General features: G+C 39.1%; 1 protein-coding gene across 1 annotated transcript; it reads left to right on the forward strand.

Moving 5' to 3' along the window:
* The first annotated feature begins 14,825 nt into the window (after positions 1-14,825).
* On the forward strand, positions 14,826-16,241 carry LOC113709955 (uncharacterized). The gene is made up of 3 exons (XM_027232801.1): positions 14,826-14,856; positions 15,142-15,293; positions 15,393-16,241. The coding sequence occupies exons 1-3, from the start codon at positions 14,826-14,828 to the stop codon at positions 16,239-16,241; spliced, it is 1,032 nt and encodes a 343-aa protein (XP_027088602.1).
* Positions 16,242-20,491: the final 4,250 nt, after the last annotated feature.

Raw genomic sequence — 20,491 nt, forward strand, 5'->3', positions numbered from 1 at the left:
ATAATTGACAAACCATGGGTGCCTGTTCCTGGGGAAATCTTTGGGTATTGAGACTCTTGATTCCGGTATACTCGAGTATTACCATTCCTGTTCCTGTTTGGCGTTCGGGCCCGGTAAGTGGTATGTTTGGTGTACTCGATTTTGGCGTTAAAGTGGTGATCTACTGGACTGGTTCCTTTATTTGAACGTTGACGAAGGGTCAACAAGACTGGATCAAGTATAGCAACGGGGATTTGGCTCTTGAGAGCCACCTGTATCCTTTACATTGTGATATTCATTCATTTCTCGTATTTTGTGACAGCCCCACCTTCCCCTAAGGCGAACCAAAGGGGTTAGCGGACTACCTGCCCAACTCTCGCCAGGACTAACGGTGCAGTTTAGAGCGATCTATTGCGTTCCAGAACTTATAAAGCGCATAAACAAGGCAAAAGGGCAAAATAACCCAAAATAAAAAAAAATGAAATTCGGAGTCGGCCATAAATAGTAACCGACCTGTCAGAACGCACCCAAATCAAACAAACATTCACATCTTGAACTTTAGCAATTACAATCCAAAGTGACATACAAAAGTTTCCAAAAGTTAATATATACACGGTTTGCCAAATTGAAAGTGAAAACGGCCCTAAAGATACATTTAGGGTTTCATTTCATATACAATACAAAAGAGATATACATCTTGTTCATTCGGCAACCATCTATCATGATTCATTCCAAAAGAGTCATATTCCTGTAAGGAAAACAAAAGGAACGGTGTGAGCTAATTGCCCAGTGAGATACTATCACTTACGCAACCAAGTGCATATAAGCATCAAGCTTTCATTCAATATAATAAAAATAAGCAAAGGCACATGTCAAATATGGTGATAAAAGGATACGGATGGCTCTCAAGAGCCCTTTCCTCGTTTGCATTTCTTGATCAGACGTCATTGACTCTCCGTCAATGTTCAAAAGTAACCAACCGTAGACACCACTTTACTCCCACTCCTTCCACCTAACATACCCCTACCAGGCCCGAAATCCAAACACTTGCACTTTGGTATTACTCGAGTATACCGGAATCAAGAGTCTCGCATACTACAAGATTCCATATAACTTTACCCAAGGTTTATTAATTGGCACGACCAAGCCCTCGCCGGCTCGATTCAATCAACTACCAATGGGGTTGAGCTCAATGATAACATTTGTAGTCGTTGGATACTCGTCCAATCAATTCACTTTCATTTCATTTCATGTAACATTCCAATAACATGACAACAATGATATAAGGCATATAAGTGAGAATGATAAAGTACACTTTCACTTCAATCAAGTCACATTCAATTCACTTCAAGCAATTTACATTCAAAGCCATATAGTAACATACAAGTGAGTAGTACTCACCAAGGTCAGTGCAGATACCTCCCAAAAGAGAGCTTTAATCACCAAGAAACCCTAAAATAATCCAAGGAAAACAATTGAAGGTTCCACTTTCAAAATCGAGTATACAGAATGCACATGTGAGGCTCGACTACCAGTCGTATGCCTCGCCAAATAATTACTAAAGCAAGGGTGCAAAACATGATTTTGGGTAACGAAAAGGTAACATGAAGACCTAGGCTCAAACAACCCAAAAGCCCTTCGTTCAAATCACAAGTAAATCCAACTAGCCTTCAAGAAAAATTTCGACAGCATATCCCTTGTTTTTACCTATTTTCCAGCCATCATGGCTTCATGATGTCCTCAAATCAGTCCCAACATCTCGTACAAAATAATCTCATTCCCAAAAGCCGTTCACTAGGCTTAATGGCATTCAAGTACAAAATTTAGCTAGGAAATGTCCGGATATGAAAGTCAAGCCCTAAACTATTCAAATAAACACATTAATACTCGATTACAAGTCCTAAACCAATTCTACCTACTGCCAAAACAGGGTTCCCTAAGCATATACAAACATTAGAGGAAACCAGAAAATTTCGGAAATGTAACTAGCTTTGACCCTGAAAAAAACAGTTTTTGTCCTCATTTTACGGTAATGGCACCAATTTCACTACGATCATCAGATGAGGGTGCAAGACCCACCATTTCGAAGCTAAAAGACAGGGCTACAACATCACAGAAGGTCACTCAACCCAGTTTTGAGTGTAAACAGGTTAAAAATGCAAGATACTACATCAAAAACGTAAAACAGATTCACCAAAACGCATTCTAGCGGCCCCAAAAATATTTTATTCCCCTCCACAGGGCTCAAGGCGAAGGAAGGACTTGTAGTACTTGTGCACGTGACTGGATGGCCTATGTTTTGTATAATTTGGATTTGGAAATCATTTTATGTATAGTTGGGAATTATTTCCGCTTTGCTTTTGACATGTAATTATTGGAGAATTTGATGTAATATTTGAGGTTTATTTTTGTAATTTATTTGAGGATTGTAGTGAACGACTGAGTCCCGGCGAGAGCTGGGCAGGCGGCCCGCCGAACCCTCTGGTTCGCCTTAGGGGGAGGTGGGGCCGTCACATATTTGATGTGAATATGTGCCTCCAAAGTGCTTTCACATGAATTCTACTGTTTATACTGTTGGTACCTCATTGAGCTTCTATCTCACCCCGTTCCGTTATCCTTATTTTCCTTACAGGAAATCACCTTTTGAAGACTATGATGTTTTGAAGCATGAGTTGAGCTAGTTTAGTATTCTTTTGTATAGCTCCTCGATGGTTGGAAAACCTTAAATGTATTTTAACCAAACAATTCCCTTTTGAATTGTAAATTTACAACCATGTGTATATAAAAGTTTGATTTCTAAAGTGCGACAAAGCTGGGAAACTGGAAGTCTTTTCCTTTATTGCTGACCGAATGGTCAGACCTGTTTTGGGAGGCTATATTTCGAAAATTTTAGTGTCATTTTATCAGAAAATGCTTATTAAATGTTTCTGGAACCTTGGTTTCAAAAATGGAGTGAATTGGGATTGATTTCATTGGACAAAATCTTTGGAAAGAAAGAAAGAGTGAGTTGGCAGATTTGCTTTAAAAATTTCACAAACTTTAGTCATTTTGTTAACTGCCTTTCCACGTGATTTTTTGCCTATAATTTGATAGAGAGGTAGTCCACATATGGAAGTTTAAGTGTACCAAATTTGGTGTAATTTCAATACCATTTCGATACCTAAATAACGGCCCAAAGATTGCTCTTCAAATCTGGAAATTCACTGTTCAAGTAGTGAAAATCAACCGACTTTAAACTGTTATATCTTGATGCTCAAAGCTCCAAATTTAGTTCCATTTGTTGTGTTTAAAACCTTGTTTGGAACTCTTATTGTGTTACGAATTTCAAGGGCTGATTCACATTCTGTGAATTATGCCAAATTTCCAAACATTTCTAGAAAACCAAGACTGGTTCAAACCTGTCTTCCAGGAACTGTAAATTTGAGCTGATTTATGAATGCTTTCTAGTTAGAATCTTGGAAAAATGTCTCTGAGAACTTTTAGTACTCTGAGCCTAGATTCTAATGGTATAAATTTTTCCATTTTTGGGCATGCCAAACTCAAGATTTGATTTTCCAAAGATCATCGCGCAAAACAGAAATTTTCCGAATTCTTAAGGAATGAGTTTTGAGAATTGTCACTCTCTCTCGATATCAATAGATCGTTTTAAACTCGATTTCATGGAAGAGGCAAGTCTCTCTTGGGACTTTAACTCCTCACTTTTGCACCTCGATTTTCGAGAGATTAAGGTTCTCTTTTAAGACATTGACTTAGTCTAAACAAGTGTACATTCTTTCTTGGCTGATGCATGGTTGTGAGTGATAGAAAATCATTTTTTCTTCAGGTGCTCAAGGGGATCTTCAAGATAATCTCGGAGCGGACGCCTAAAAGCTTGTTTGATCACTTACGCACTTTTGACTTGGTAAGTGTCAAGTGGATGATTTGTTGATAAGTACGTGAATTGCTTCTTGTCAATTATGTGAATTCGAATTGTCAAGACGAGTGTGTACTTTATCGCACTTGTTCTCTTTTAAATGAAACTATGATCGAATTTCGCTATGTGGATTGATATTCGACTCGTGTGAAGTGATGTGGTTGTGAATCGTATTTGTGATCGTCGATTGGAGCGTTATCTCATCGACTTATATTCGTTTTCGAGGGACGCCCAAACTCATAGGCTAACCTTGTGACTCGAGTCGGCATGGGGTTGGTCGAGAAGCTTGGTGAACCATGAGATATTCGTAAAGCTTGATCTATTTGAGAGATCGCGCTTGGCATACTCGAGTAGTATCGCCTTCTAAATAATGAGCGGGCCAGGAACAGGGGGTGTAACGGTGAACGGGATTCGTGAAGTAAAGCGGTGTTTTACGGACTAAATATACCTACCCGGTTGACGGAGTGTCATCATGCGAAGGTATATGATCGAGATTCAGCAAAGCAAGTGAAATCTAGCTCCTGAGAGCTCCTGTATCCTTATTGAGTGTGTTTTATTTTAAATTATGATTTCCTTGAATGTTATAGCTTTATTTCTCGCATAAGTGCTATTACTACTTGAACTATGTGTTTACATGCTTTTCTTGGCCTCACTGAGCATTAGCTCATCCCATTAGCTTTGTTTTCCTTAACAGGAGCTGAAATGGAAAGAATTATGGAGAAGCCAACTTGATGGACTTTTGATTAGAATTTTGAATGTAATTGGTTAGACGACTTTTGGAGGTTGTATACTTTGGAAATGTTGATGTACTTTTGGTAACTTGTAATGTAAGATTTGAATGTTTATTAAGGAAGCGACCTTTCTTTATATTTTTCAATTTTAGTATTGATTGATTATCCATAAGTTGAATTCGTCTCGTAAGTGAGTCCTGGCGAGAGTTAGGCAGGCGTTCTGCGGATACCCTTGGGTTCGCCCTTGGAAAAAGTGGGGGCGTCACAGTGGATGCTAGTATACCTTTTGTATGAACTTTTGATGGCTCTTTAAATGTAATTTTGTTATTGTTGGTTGGTGGATTGTAATCGTAACTTTTAGCTTTGAAGTTATGGCTTGTATATTCGAAGTACTTTTATTTAAGTCGATGGTTGTTTTGGTGGCTCTATATTAAGCTTAAACGAGTGCGTAAGTCCTGACGAGAGTTAGGCAGATGTTCCCCTGATACCCTAAGGTTCGCCCTAGGAAGAGGTGGGAGTGTCAGACAAAGAAGCAAGAGGAAGATTCTAGTGAAATAAAACTTGGTTGATTTGGAAAAGTTTGATTTTGGTCAAGACCTTGTATGGATGTTTGACAAATGGTAAAGTCACAAGTATTTCCACCAAAATATCTTTCTTTTCCTCAATATCTCCTAATACTCTTTTTTTTACACAAAAACCCCTTTGCACAAAACTCCTTCATTTCCTCACAATTTATACCGCACACTCACTTGTTGGTCACACTACTTTAATGTACTACGAAACTTAACATGCACTAAAATATAAAAGAGGAATGATATATGTGAGGACCCGAAAAATTAGGTTGTATTTTATTTTATTTCTTTGAATGCATTTTCTTTACTTTAAATTATTGCCTTAATTTCCTCGATATTTTATAAGTAAGTCAAGTTTTAAAATCATTTTCTTGGTATAAGTTAGTTCATGTTAAGTTTGAATTACATTATGGATGTGGGATCCGCTAGTGCGGTAAGTACGATAAATTTTTGACGACTAGGTGAAGTTTTGCATAAAGGGATGTTATTTTTTAAGGTACTAGGGGATAATTAGATGTTAGCTAAATAGATTAGCTTTGGAAGACAAAGAGATGAGCATAAACCCTAATGCACCATTTATCGCGAACCGTTGGGAGTTGGACTTTGACTTGGACTTTTCTTAACCTTTACTAAAACCAAATTTTGACCAAAATTCTTCATTTTTGCACCTTGCTTGGCCGGCAATATGGAGAGGAAAAAGAGAGGAAACAAGCTTCAACCTCAACTTCCATTTCAAGCTTGAATCTTGAGTTTTAACCAACCATCTTACAAACTACTCCATAAAAGTTTATCACTAAGGAAGCTTAAGGGTTTTGGTGGAGTGATTTGGGAAGAGAACGGTCTTGGCAGCCTCTTTGCATAGGGTTTAAGGTATTTATGTTAAGAAACTCTCCTCTACTTCAAATATATTCAAACTTGTGGGTTAGGGTTTCAATTTCGGTAGTTTTATGATAAATTTCATGGTTTGAAGTGGAGATATGGAAATTTTCAGTTTTTATGGTGAAAATTCTACCCATATATGATGCTTGAAGGTTGGCCATGGTTTGATAGTCTTGCTATGTGAAATATCTAGTTTTTAATGCTAGTTTGACTTGCCCAAAGAAAATTCTAGCTTGTGATTATGAATTTCAGCTTAGGGTTTCATTTTCTAGCTTGAGTAGGTGATGGTTATATGTTATATACATGCTTGATTTAATGAGTTGTTGGCCTGGTATGTATATACTTGAGTTGAGGCTGTTTTGTGGTGAGAATGAATTCTTGAATTGACTGGAAAAAGTGGTAAACACAAAGGAAGTGCTGCTGAAAATTTTCTGCTGAAACCCTTGAGCAGTCTTGGGAAATCTATTATATCTTGATGTAGAAAAGTCGGAATTGAGTCTATTTGTTGCGTTCAAAACTAGATTCAGAGTACTATCAACCTAAAAATTTCAGAATTTTTCTCAATTCCTATGAATATCTGTGATTTTTTCAAAATTGACTGAATTTCCATACCTGTTCTGTCTTTTGATTGGATGAAGCAGCAACTTGAGGCTCAAGTTTGACTGACTTATAGACAGAATTTGTGAGAACCAGAAAATTTTCACATTTTCTAGGCATTATTTTATTTTTGCCTATATTTTTATACTTGCCTTTAAAATATTCAAGTTTCTATGCATTTTTATAAGCAAGTACAGTTTTAAATCATTTTCCTAGTATAAGTTAGTGTACGTGAAATTTGAAACGCATTATAGACATGGGACCTGCTAGTGCGATAAAATTTTGGTGATTAAGTGATTTTTGTGTTAAGTATAATTATTTTACAAGGTGCTAGGAGACAATTAGAATTTAGCTAGATAAATTACCATTGGTAGACAAAAGGATAGGATTAATACCCTAAAGGACCATTTGTCACAAAACTATTGGAACTTGGACTTTTGACCAAGCTTATTTAACTTTACTAAAACAAAAATTTGACCAAAAATCAAGCCATTTTTTCCTTCTTATGGTTGAAAATTTGAGAGCGAGAGAGAGAGAAAAACCTTCATCTTTCACTCCAATTTCTTGTCCAAACCTTAAGTTCCAACCGATTAAATCGCAAACTACTCCATAGAAGTGCTAGTTAGGGTAGTTTCCAACGTGTTTGTGGAGCTAATTTGGGAAGAAGAACTCTAAGCCACCATCTTTCTTGAGGATCCAAGGTACCTTGCTTGCAAAATCCCTCTTTGTTTCTAATAGTTGCCAATTAGTGGTTTAAAGTTGTAGTTTTGGTAGTTTTATGAGCATATTTCATAGTTTGAAGTAATATTATGGAAATTTCAGTTTTTATGGTGATTTTTATGCCTTCATGAGATGAGTAAGGGTTGGCCATGGAATGATAGCTTTATACTGGGTGACATGAAGCTTTGGTATGCTACTTGTGGTTACCTAAAGAAATTTCAGCTTATGTGCACAAATTCCAGTTTTAGGGTTTTCATCTTGCCCTGTTCTGACCAGTGTCATTCAGCCATGATGGAGGCTGAATTGGGCTTAGCTCAAAACATAAAAGTTATAGCCAATGATGTTTTATAGATTCCTGTAAAATTTCAGCTCAATCCGAGTACGGTAGAATGTGAAAAGACAAAAATACCCCTAACTGCCATAGGTAGAGCTCTGTGGACAGTGTTGACATTTCACCAATCTGACCGCGTCTGTTCAGCCTGATCCATACTGAATTAGCATATGGCCAAAACACAGAAGTTGTAGTGCTATGTCTTAGCTTTCCTATGGCCCTGAAAATGCATCAATTGAACTTCGGTAGCCTGAGTTATTGTCGTTTACGCATAGTGCGGTTAACTAGCCTGATTGTGAGATTCTGGTTCTGTACTTTGAAATTTTGACCAGGATACATTACGAACTGGATTGAGTGGCCTTCATCAAAGTTGTAGCCCTTTATCTTACTTCGAAATGGTATAAATTGCACATCATTCTGATAAGCGTAGCTTCGGTTGTGTCCGATACGCTAAGCGACGTCAAATCTATCTTTTGTTTTATGACTTAAACTTCATTTCCGGACATGTTCCTAGCTTGATTTTGTACTTGTATGACATTGAGCCTATTGAAGAGCTATTGAAATGAGATTATTTTGTGTGTGACTTTGGAACTGATTGAGGAAAAGAATGAAGCCATAAATGGCTGGAAAATAGGTAAATACAAAGGGCGTGCTGCCCAAATTTACGCTCAAGGGCTAGGTAGATTTACTTACGATTCGAGTAAAGTTTGAGAGCGAATACCACTTGAACCATCTAGGATATTTGTGTCTTCTTTTATCGAGGTATATAAGTTAGAATTTAGCCGAAACTTGTACCCTTGGAAAAATGAAATTTACAACTAATAGAAATACGTTTTCTTTGTCACTTCGACTCAAACGGAGATTTTAAAGTTTTACGAGTGAGCATAAGTTTTACAAATTTTTACTTATGTCCTTTGGTTTAAATGTACTCTTTTCACTTCCAAAACCATATTTATACTTTGTACTCGTACATATTCGAATTTTCTTTGAATCACTTAAATCTTTGGTGGTTGAAGCATAATGTGTTCTTTTGATTATATTAGGGTTCCTTGGTGATTGAGGGTGTTATCCGAAAAGATACTTTGGATGTTATTTTGCTTAAATAGGTGAGTGTTCTTTGTATGTTATGTTTTCATTAACTATGTGGTTTGTTGTGGATGTATGATTAAGTGTTCAATGTTATCAATGACTGTTAAAATGAATTTTACTCGGCGAGTGTGTACTTTATCGCACTCGACCTAAATGAATGTGAAATTTTCAATGATTAAATGCTAGTTGAGCATGAATGTAAGCCGTTTGGCTGAACTGGGCTCTTGCCCTTTGTTGCCTGTCGACTCGAGCCAGAAGTGGACTCGGTTGAGCGATTTGGTGACTCTGAGTGAAAGTTTGGTATACTTGAGTATTACCACGTTGTCGGGTGGAGTCTGGTCAATATCCAGAAGGGGAAAGAATGAAATAAATGAACGAGTGATAATGTCAATGGAGGAGTTTTCACTTACAAAATGCATTTTAAAATGATTGGAGGAATAAGGAAATGAAAGGTGAATGAAAGAACGAAAGGCTCCATGTGAGCATGTATCCTTTTAATGAATATGTTATCATTGCTTCATATTGTAAATGTTTCCTGGATTACTTGTTATTAAATGATTAATGTCCTTGTTTAAGTTGATTATGTGTCTGGAACCTCACTGAACTTTTAGCTCATTCCGTTAGTTTTGTTTTCCTTAACAGGGGGTGCAAGCAAGGACGAGAGATCTGTATAGACTAGCCTAGTCTAGTTCTTTTGAAATTTTTTTGTAATGGTTCTCGCGCTAGTGCTTGGTTAGGGTTGGATGTATTGAGGATTTAAAGCTTTTGTTATATCTGGGACTGTATATTTTGGTGAAGATTGAAATGAATGTAAGTATACGTTTCAAGTTTGGGAATTGTTATTTCACTTCCTTGAGGTTATATCTTATTTTGTTTGAGGAGAGCGTTTGAGTCCTGGCGAGAGTTGGGTAGGCGGTCCGCCAAACCCTTTGGTTCGCCTTAGGAGGAAGTGGGGCCGTCACAGAATCTTACAACTGTGTCTTCTGAGAAATTGTAACCCTTTGAATCTATTTTCTGAAGGTATAAAGTTTATCAATTTTGGACTTGAGAAGCTTGAGATATGATTTTTCAAATAGTGTTGCGCAAAACTGGAAAATTCTGTTCTCTTAGAACCGTTCTCACTTTCATTTCCCACTTTAAGTTTGGAGTTGGTAAATCATTTTGGGTATGGTTTATGAGTGGAATTGAGGTTTAAGTGAAAGGAAATGAAGTCCTAGAAACCTTAATTTTTTCATGTATTTTGGCTTTGTATTGCTAGTCTTTTAATATAATATATGACCACAGGACTCGAGAGAGTTCAAGAGGACGAACCAGGGATAAAGTGAAGGGTTGCAATTAATTGGTGAGTGTTCCAAGTACATGAAAATATTTACGTGAAATGCCTCCTTACTTGAATGACATGCTTGCTTGGTTAACGTAATTGCGCTTGAATTGATGACCTTTGGGACGAGGATGTACTTTATCATACTCTCGATCCTTTGTAGTTAACTTCATGATATTTATATGAAATGAATTGCCTTGCTTGCACTTGACTTGTTGGTCACTCGGGTGGTTATCCCACTGACTTTCTTGTGTGCTTGGCGGTGCGTGTTACATGCTCACTGTTGCTAGAAATCGCTAGGTATTGATTTATCGTCGCATAGGCAAGTGTGTACTTTGTTGCACTTGACCTAACTTCACTAAACTTTTGATATTTTGTTAATATATGTACTGACCATTTTGTTACAACCGAAATGTGGCCAAAATTCGGCCACTTTATGGCCGGATTTCCAGCTTGAGGCAGTGAGCATCAAAAAATTTCAAGTCTTCCCTGTCAATCCGGCCAATATTTGGCCGGATATGTGGCCGGTTTGGTGAGGAAATTTTTAATTTTTTTTGCAGTTTTACTTCAATCTTCTTGTTTGATCAGGTTTTCATAACCACCCGATTTTCAATTGTTTGGACTTGAAATACTTGAAATGCCCGAAACATGAGATGCTGAACTTATTTGTGACTTGAACCTGTTTAGGCGAGTGTGCTCTTATGTACACTCAATTGACCTGACTTGACTAAACACTTGATATCTCCTTCATGCATGAATAAGTAACTTGATTTGTATATGACCTGTACATTGACTTGAAATACTTGGAATACTTGAGAATGTGAAGTGTTGGACATTACTTGTGACTTGATTATGGCGAGACGAGTATTTCCTTATTCGCCCTCGACCTCCATGAACTTGAATTAATTGATCCTGCATGCGGACTTGCATGTTTATGTGCATGTTTGTAGACTGGCTACATTCCTCTTGTAGCGGTTGAACTGTAGACCGGCTGCATTTCTCTTGTAGCGGTTGAATTGTAGACCCGCTACATCTCTCTTGTAGTGGTTGAACTGGACCTTGGACCTTATCCGAGACGTCGGGTAAGTGGATTCTAGGGTTACTCATGCGTATGCGTGAATGTAAGTCAGTAACGGCTGAATTGAGCCCTCGTTGGACCTCTTGCTTTAGACCAGCCTCAGAGCGGTCGGGTAAGCTGGGAAATCTTGAGTAAAGGACAAAGTTCCTAACTTGTTTACTCCTGACTAGAATTTATCACTTGAACACTGATATTACTGAATACGGAATATTAAGTGACAACTAACGTCTCCAATCATTTACTGTGTGAGCGTTGGATAACAGCCAAAGACTCCATTCCTGAATACTGAATACTTGGGGCTATAAGCCATATTCTGAATTACTGCATATCTGGGACTGTAAGTCCAACCCCGGAGCTAGTTGATTGAATCGAGCCGGCAAGGATTTGGTCGAGGAGATCGACGAACCTTTGGTACTTCTTTTACGTTAGGGCTCGGTAAGGGATATGTTTCGTGGATGGAAATTGGTGTAAAGTGGAGATCTACAGACATAATACTTTCGTGGTTGACGGAGAGTCAACGGACCTTGATCAAGCTACTGTGGAACTTGCTCTTGAGAGCAACCTATATCCTTTGCCATGAATGTGTTCTTTACTGTACACTTTTGCATGATCTATCTGGCTACTTGCTTTACTATATACTGGGTCATGATCTATATAAATTTGACTTGTTTCTTGATGTTTGGGTATGCTATCTTGTCTCTTATTTTACCTGCTTGGTTACTTAGAACCTCACTGGGCTTTTAGCTCATTCTATGTCATTTGTTTTCCTTATAGAGATGAGAACATGAGAGGTTGAATTGAGGAAGGTCTCGATTTCTTCTAAGTTTGTTAGTTGCTCGAGTGAGTACTTCATAGATGTCTAGCCAGCTTGTTTGATTTGATTTTTGCAAGTTTGACTCCTTGGTTGTGTTATAGATCGCGTGGACATTGGAAGTCCATGAGTGTATATCTTGAAGGTTGTATTTAATATCGCTTTTATTCTGAGCTTATCATTTGTAAATTTCATGAATTGTGTTTGAGTCCTAGCAAGAGTTGGGCAGGCGGTCCGCCAAATCCTTGGGTACGCCCTAGGGGGAGGTGGGGCTAAAATTACTATCAAATTAAGGCTAGCAAATGAGCAAGTAAAGTAAAATTAAAAGGAAATATAAATTAATTTTTTACAAAAATAGGAGAAAATTTAAAAATAATTTTTGGGTCCTCACAATATCTACATACTAATTTACTTTTAGTTTTTAAAACTGCACTTCACATTTCTTCAGAAACACCAGTTTCTAGTATCAGATTATCTTTATCAAGGGGTAGAGTTAAAAATGCCAAACTCTTACACTACTCTTTTATTTTCTTTATTAGATTTATATGATTTTCAGAAAATTTATATTTACTATCTTTCTTTAATAACTTTTGTAATTTTTCTTCTGAAGGGACGAACTTGAATTCAACTAAATTTTAAGTGTGGAACCTAAACTATTCTTAATTTTTTGTGGGGGCTTACAAAGAAACTCTTTTAAAATTTTAAGTAATTAACGAAGAAAAACTAAAATTTTTTAGAACTTGGGGGTGAGACTCCTCCCCATTGCCTCTGGTTCTATATCCCTGAAAGTGGAGTGAGTTGTGTGTTATACTGTGGTGTGTGTGGTTGGGTTGGGGGGGTGGACTAAAGCGAATTGTGTGTGAAGCGAGTGACTGTGTCTGAATTATTTGTGACTGTGAGAGAAAGTCGAGAGATGAAAGAGTTGTGGGTAAAGTAGCGCGTGTTTGCGTGTGAATTCTTGTGATTGTGTGTTAGCGTGTGATTGTGTGTCAGCATGTGAATTGTGGAAAGAGAGCCGAGAGGGATAAGGAATTGAGAGGGGAGGTGTGTTTCTTGTGTAGAAGGAAAATTATTGCATGACCATGTGACAAGAACATGAGAAATCCTTCTGGAAACTTGAGAAATTGGACCAAGTACAACGGTCCTACATTTGATTTGTCCTCTGTTTTTTTTTCTTATTTATTTATTATTTGGAAGACAAGAATGGGATTTGGGTTTGGGCCAATTATGCTGGTCATTAACTTTGGGATTTGAATTTGGGCCTAACAAATTCTAACCAACACGTTAATTTGAGGCTCAGGAACCACTTAAGAATGAAAAAAAAAGAATCCTATTTGTAGTACCTCTAAAATGCCAAAACAAATTTAAATTAATCAAAAACCAAAATAAAGGATTAACTTAGAAAAATTATACTTAACTTCTAAAAAATAATATACACAATATGACTTGAAAAATGTGCAACAAAGGTCTTTTGGCAAACAAAATTTTTAGGCACGAGATAAGAATTTGGTATCTATACCAAATAAATCAATTAATGTCTAAAGCTCACCAACTTGCCCATCACAAACTGCTGAGTTGACAATCGCCTCTATTGAACCAACTACTGTCTCATTAGAACAAATTTCAAATGCAAAGCCTATACCCTCTTGATCCAACATACTTGCTTCAAATAACTTTTGAAGCGAAAATGCTGCTCTTTCTTTCGTCCCCCCTTCAATCATAAATGGTAAATGGGTTGCTATTTGTCCAAAACACTCTGTTCAACTAGAATTGAACATTGGAAGAATGCATTGGTCAACTTTGTTTTGGGTTCTTTCCCTTCTCATCAAAATATGCTAAAGTTTGTGCAAAGGAATTCGAAAGCAGCTACATTGTCCAAAGTCTACACTCTTGGAAATTGAATTTTTCTCTTTGACTTCAAGAGAGCATCGGATAAAGAATACATCTTGGAATCCGGTCCATGGTCCAATGAAAGTAAACCTATTATTCTTATCCCTTGGTCACCAAGCTTGGATATTGAAAAATTGGGAGTGACTACTGTCCCAATTTGGATTCGTCTTCCTGGATTGCAATTGCAATATTGGGGTAATGATTCCCTAGGTAGGATTACCAGTTTGGTTGGCACGCTTCTTTTCTCTAATAAAATGACAGCTGGCAAAGCTAGACTAACTTACACAAGGGTCTATGTTGAGATTGGAGTAGATTACAAGTTGCCTTAGATGAATTTGTCGGGGAAGATGACAAATGGGTTTCTTAGCCTTTAGTGTATGAGTGGAGGCCCCAGAGATTCAGCCATTGCAAGGCTTTGGGCCATAACCCCCATGAAGGCGACCTCACTCCTAAAGGCCCTCCTTTACCCACCCCTAAACTTTCTTCCACTAACCCACCGAAAACCGTCAACTCTAAAGCCAATAAATCCTTGCCCACTATTTCACCTCATGTTTCAGCTCCGAAAAGCTTGACACACCAAACTACAAAGCCTCTTCCCTTGAAATCACCACCTTACCCCAAAAAGCCTGTCTGATTACCAATGACAATAGATTTACCTCACTAGCTCCTTTGGAAAATTCAGATATCCCCCACACTCAAGTGAATGATCGCAACTTGACTTCTCATGCATCCCCAGGAAACTTTGTTCCTCCTCCTACCCAGGATTCGATTGCCTTACAATCTCATGAGTGTACCTCAGTGACAAAGGTTTGTGATGAAATGTCTTCTATTGTTGACTCACCAATGGATCCTCTTGTGACTAATGTACTATTGAAAGGGGGTTTTAGCCCTGGTCCTTATTCCTCTTAATGCCAATGACTGTTATGGGAGCATGGAATGTCAGAGGTATGAACTCTAAAGCAAAACAATTTGAAATAAGGAACTGGATCAAGAATAACAAAGTATCTATTTTTGGACTCTTGGAAACACGTGTAAAACAGAAAAATGCTGATAGAATTGCTAGAGGCATTGGGCCCTATCTAGTTAAACTCGACAACTATGCATGCCATCATAATGGAAGGATTTGGGTTTTTTGGGATCCGTCAAAGGCATCGATGAAAACTATTAAATTGTCAAGTCAATTTGTACATACTGAAATTGTTGATAAATAGTCCTCTTTGTCATTATTAGCTACTTTTGTTTATGCTAGTAACTCTATTGATGAAAGAGAATGCCTGTGGCATGACCTAGTACAATTAAATGTGGACAACAACTACCCATGGATTGGTTTTGGTGACTTCAATACGGTACTAAAAATGGATGAGAAGATTGGGGAACTTATGGTAAATCCCATGGATTGCTCATTTGGAAATTGTTTGTTTGATTGTGGCTTGGATGATCTTAAATGAAGAGGCTTGAAATATACATGGACAAACAAACAGGATGGCATCCACCAAATTTGCTGGAAGCTGGATCGGGTGTTAGTTAATTATGGATGGAATATGAAACTAGGGGGCACAGAGGCTTTGTTTCTCAATCCAAGTATCTTTGACAACTCTTCTATGGTCATTACTCTTTGCAAGGGTGTCTCTCGCACCTCGAGACCTTTTCACTTCTTTAACCATTGGGTGAAACATCCTACCTTTATGGGCACAGTACAATATGAATGGGCTACTCCAGTGATTGGTAATCCTATGTATATCCTAACTCAAAAGCTTAAACGTTTAAAAAATCGTCTCAAAACTAGGAGCAGTGAAGTCTATAGTAATGTATCTGCAAGGATAGAGGATCTCAGGAATCAACTTGCTATGGTTCAACAATCACTTGATTTGCTACCTATGGATAGAGAGTTACAAGTCAAGGAATCAAGCATATCTCAGGAGTTATTTAAGGCACTTACTATAGACGAATCAGCTCTTAGACAAAGATCAAGAGGCCTGTGGCTACAGCTTGGAGATTCGAACAATGGTTACTTCTATAGGTCTTTTCAATCTCGTAGAGCTCACAACAAAATTTTCAGGATCAAGGACATGTTGGGGAGAATGTTAGAAGACGAGCATGACATCAAGCAAGAAGCTATCAGTTATTTCCAACAACGTTTTACTCCTCCAGGCCAACCTTCCTCCACTCCCCTTGAGGTCAACCCATCTAACGTACTCAATGATGAGCATGTTGCTTGGCTTTCTAATGATATCTCCTCAAATGAAATCAAGAATGCTCTCTTTAGTATGAATGGTGACAAATCCCCAAGACCTGATGGTTTAACTGCTTGTTTCTTCCAACATTCATGAATATTATTTGCCCTGATTTTACTCAAGCTATAAAATTTTTTTTAGATCTAAAAAGATGTTTGATACGAGACGCGGAAGCTACTTCGGATCTAGAGGAACACGATGAAGATTTGACGGAGTTGAACCCGAACTTGGACCACTCAAGAACAGATTTAACGGTAGAGGACGCCACAATCAAGTATGTGTGCTTGATTGATAAGTCAAGAACAGCCTAGGATCAACTCTAGGATGTTCAACTTAGCTTTTACAAGCTAAGGGAATTTGCCACAAGGAATGGACGAAATTCTGGAAATTTTATTCAATACTCTCAAAAACTCAATGTAACATGCCGCTTGAGGCTATTAATAGCCGTGACTAAGACCTAATAAACTGGAAAAATAACAAGGAAAGTTCGGCCAGCCCCTTGGGCCTTCACTTGGCCGAAAGCTAGCCCAACTGACTATAGATCATAAGCTCCAAGCCCCCTTGGACCCTCGACTCGCTGACCGGACAGCGAGATCCCCGTACGGCTCAGCGAGGGTACTTAACTGCAGCTCAACCCGCCGTTTGGAGCTTGAACACTTGCATCTTCAATTGTAAGCAGCATTTTAGTAGTCGTGCAAGGATATTCCAACTCAATTCCTTCGATGACCGGTTTCTCTTGGGTTTGGACGGCACGTACCAAGGCTTGAAGGGACTCCTTGAATCTCTTAGCTCGTGCTCGTGTCACTGGGCCTTGGGGCACCTTCACAGGGTCTACTTGTACACTTTGGGCCTCGTGCTCAATCGCATCATTCCCCTCCTCTTGAAAAGGATTTGCCCTCAAATCGTACTCGTCCCCTGCAATAAATGGACTTAGATCAGCAACATTGAATGTAGCACTAACATTATACTCACCAGGCAGATCTAAGCGGTATGCATTGTCGTTGATGCGCTCAATGACTTGAAAAGACCCATCTCCTCTTGGTGACAGCTTGCTTTGCCGTTGTTTTGGAAACCTCTCCTTGCGCAAATGTAACCAGACCCAATCACCTGGTTCAAAGACAAGCTTGCGCCTGTGCTTGTTAGCTTGTTGGACATATTGGGCCGTCCTCCTCTCGATGTTGGTACGAACCTTGTCATGTAATGATCTCACGAACTCAGCTTTCTTCTTGCCATCTAAGTTCATATGCTCAGAAGAAGGTAATGGCAACAAATCTAAGGGAGTTAAGGGGTTCAAACCATACACAACTTCAAAAGGCGAGAATTGTGTAGCACTATGCACAGCCCTATTGTATGCAAACTCAACATGAGGTAGACACTCCTCCCATGACTTGATATTTTTCTTTATGATTGCACGTAGGAGTGTGTATAAAGTCCTATTGACTACTTCAGTTTGTCCATCCGTTTGAGGATGACTAGAGGTAGAGAACAACAGTTTGGTTCCCAACCGACCCCATAAAGATTTCCAAAAATAGCTCAAAAACTTGACGTCTCTATCGGATACTATAGTCCTAGGTATGCCATGCAAACGAACAACCTCTTTAAAGAATAAATCAGCAATGTGTAAAGCATCATCCGTCTTATGACATGCAATAAAGTGAGCCATTTTGGAGAACCTATCTACCACAACAAATATAGAGTCATGGCCACGCTTTGAACGAGGTAAACCAAGTACGAAATCCATGGAAATGTCAACCCAAGGTTGGTGAGGTATGGGTAAAGGAGTATACAAACCGTTTGGGTTGACCCGAGACTTAGCTTTGTGACACACACCACATCTTTCAACAATCCTCTCCACGTCCTTGCGCATGCGAGGCCAATGGAAGTGTTCCTGCAATACAGCTAATGTCTTGGTGACACCAAAGTGTCCCATTAGTCCACCACTATGTGACTCCTGAATAAGTAAGTCACGTATGGACCCTCGAGGAATGCACAGCTTGGTAAGATAAAATAAGAACCCATCATGTACAAAGAACTTTTCAAAGTCAGATTTTCCCCAATTCGCATAAGCGTTGGCAAAATCCAAGTCATCCTTATACAACTCCTTCATGAGCCCAAAGCCTAGGAGTTTAGCATCTAAGGCAGTGAGCAAAATGTGTCTCCGAGATAAAGCGTCAGCTACTACATTAGACTTACCTGTTTTGTATTTGATGACGTATGGAAAAGACTCGATGAAGGCTACCCATCGGGCATGCCGTTTGCTCAGCTTTTGTTGTCCTTTTAGGTGCTTGAGAGACTCATGGTCAGTTTTGATGACGAATTCCCGGGCACGTAGGTAGTGTTGCCATGTCTCCAAAGCACGTACGAGGGCAAACATCTCCTTGTCATAAGTTGAATAGTTGAGGACCGCGCCATTTAATTTCTCACTAAAGTAGGCAATCGGTCTCCCTCCTTGCATGAGTACGGCTCCTACTCCTACACCTGATGCATCACATTCCACTTCAAAAGTGAGATCAAAGTTAGGTATTGCAAGGAGTGGTGCATGTGTGAGTTTGTGTTTCAGCAATTGGAAAGCCTTATCTTGGGCTTCCCCCCAAAAGAACTTCTCGTTCTTCTTTATGACCGCGGTAAGAGGTGCAGCAATGGTGCTAAAATCCTTCACAAAGCGACGGTAGAAGCTTGCTAGTCCATGAAAGCTGCGCACATCACTTACAGAGGTAGGTGTTGGCCACTCTTGGATGGACTTAATCTTCTCTTCATCTACATGAATGCCCTGCGCACTTACAACATATCCTAGAAACACAACACGATCAGTGCAAAATGTGCACTTCTTAAGGTTGGCATATAGCCTTTCCCTTCGAAGTACTGCAAAGATGGCTTTGAGGTGCTCAAGGTGTTCCTCTAAGCTTCTACTATAAATCAGAATATCATCAAAGTAAACCACTACAAATTTCCCAAGAAAAGGTCTCAAAACATGGTTCATCAAACGCATGAAGGTACTAGGTGCATTAGTTAAGCCAAATGCCATTACTAACCACTCATATAGACCATGTTTAGTTTTGAAAGCGGTTTTCCACTCATCTCCCTCTTTCATTCTTATTTGGTGGTAACCACTTTTCAAATCAATTTTAGTGAATATAATGGCACCATGCAATTCATCTAACATATCATCTAACCTAGGGATAGGGTGACGATATTTTACCGTGATTGCATTGACTGCTCGACAGTCGGTGCACATTCTCCACGCTCCATCTTTCTTTGGCACGAGAATCACTGGTACAGCGCATGGACTTAGACTTTCTCTAGCCCAACCTTTCCTTAGCAATTCCTCCACTTGCCTTTGCAATTCCTTTGTTTCCTCAGGACCCATTCTATAGGCTGGTTTGTTAGGCAATGGTGCTCCAGGAATGAGATCGATTTGGTGCTCGATTCCCCTTAGCGGTGGTAGTCCATCAGGTACATCCTCAGGAAATATGTCCTCAAATTCCTGCAAGAGATGAAACATAGTAGAAGGCAAGGAGTCAGTAGGTATGGATGAATTGACCAACTCTTCTTTGCACACAAGCATAAGTAAGAGTTGGTTGGAAGACAAAGCTCGCCTTACATCTTTGGCTTTTGCTAGCAAGCTTAGCTTCCCCTTATTTTCTTCTCTCATAGCCGACCCATTTGTTGCCTTTTTCTTCCCTAGGGTTTCGGCCCTACTCTCTCCTTTTTCTTCCTCACTTTTCTCTCGCTTTTTCCTCTCAAGTTCTAGCTCATACTCCTTTTGGAGCCTCATTTGATCTTCATGCACTTGTTTTGGGGTGAGAGGTACAAGTGTCACCTTTCTATTGCAATGAGTAAAGACATATTTATTAGCTCTTCCCTTAAATTCGACATCACGATCATATTGCCAAGGCCGTCCAAGAATGAGGTGACTTGCTTGCATTGGCACGACGTCACAAGTAACCTCGTCTTCATACTTGCCAATTCGGAATGGCACTTTTACTTGTCTAAACACACGGACTTCCCCTTCATTGTTCAACCATTGAAGGCGATAAGGTCTTGGATGTTTGATAACTTGGAGCCCTAGCATTTCTACCATGAGTAGACTAGCGACATTGGCACAACTCCCACTATCAATAACAACACTACACACCTTATCCTTGATATGACACCTTGTGTAGAAAAGGTTGTCCCGTTGTACCTCCATTTCCTCCTCTTTGGCGCGGGTAGTGAGGACCTTTCGAACCACTAGGCATCCAATCTCCTCATGCGTAGGTATCTCCTCACTCGATTCATTCTCTTCCTCTTCTAGAGGCGGTATCCCCTCGTACTCCTCTTCCTCATCTGATACAATTTCCCCATTT

This window comes from Coffea arabica, chromosome 9e (assembly GCF_036785885.1).
Source record: "Coffea arabica cultivar ET-39 chromosome 9e, Coffea Arabica ET-39 HiFi, whole genome shotgun sequence".
In the NCBI taxonomy this organism is placed as follows: domain Eukaryota; kingdom Viridiplantae; phylum Streptophyta; class Magnoliopsida; order Gentianales; family Rubiaceae; genus Coffea; species Coffea arabica.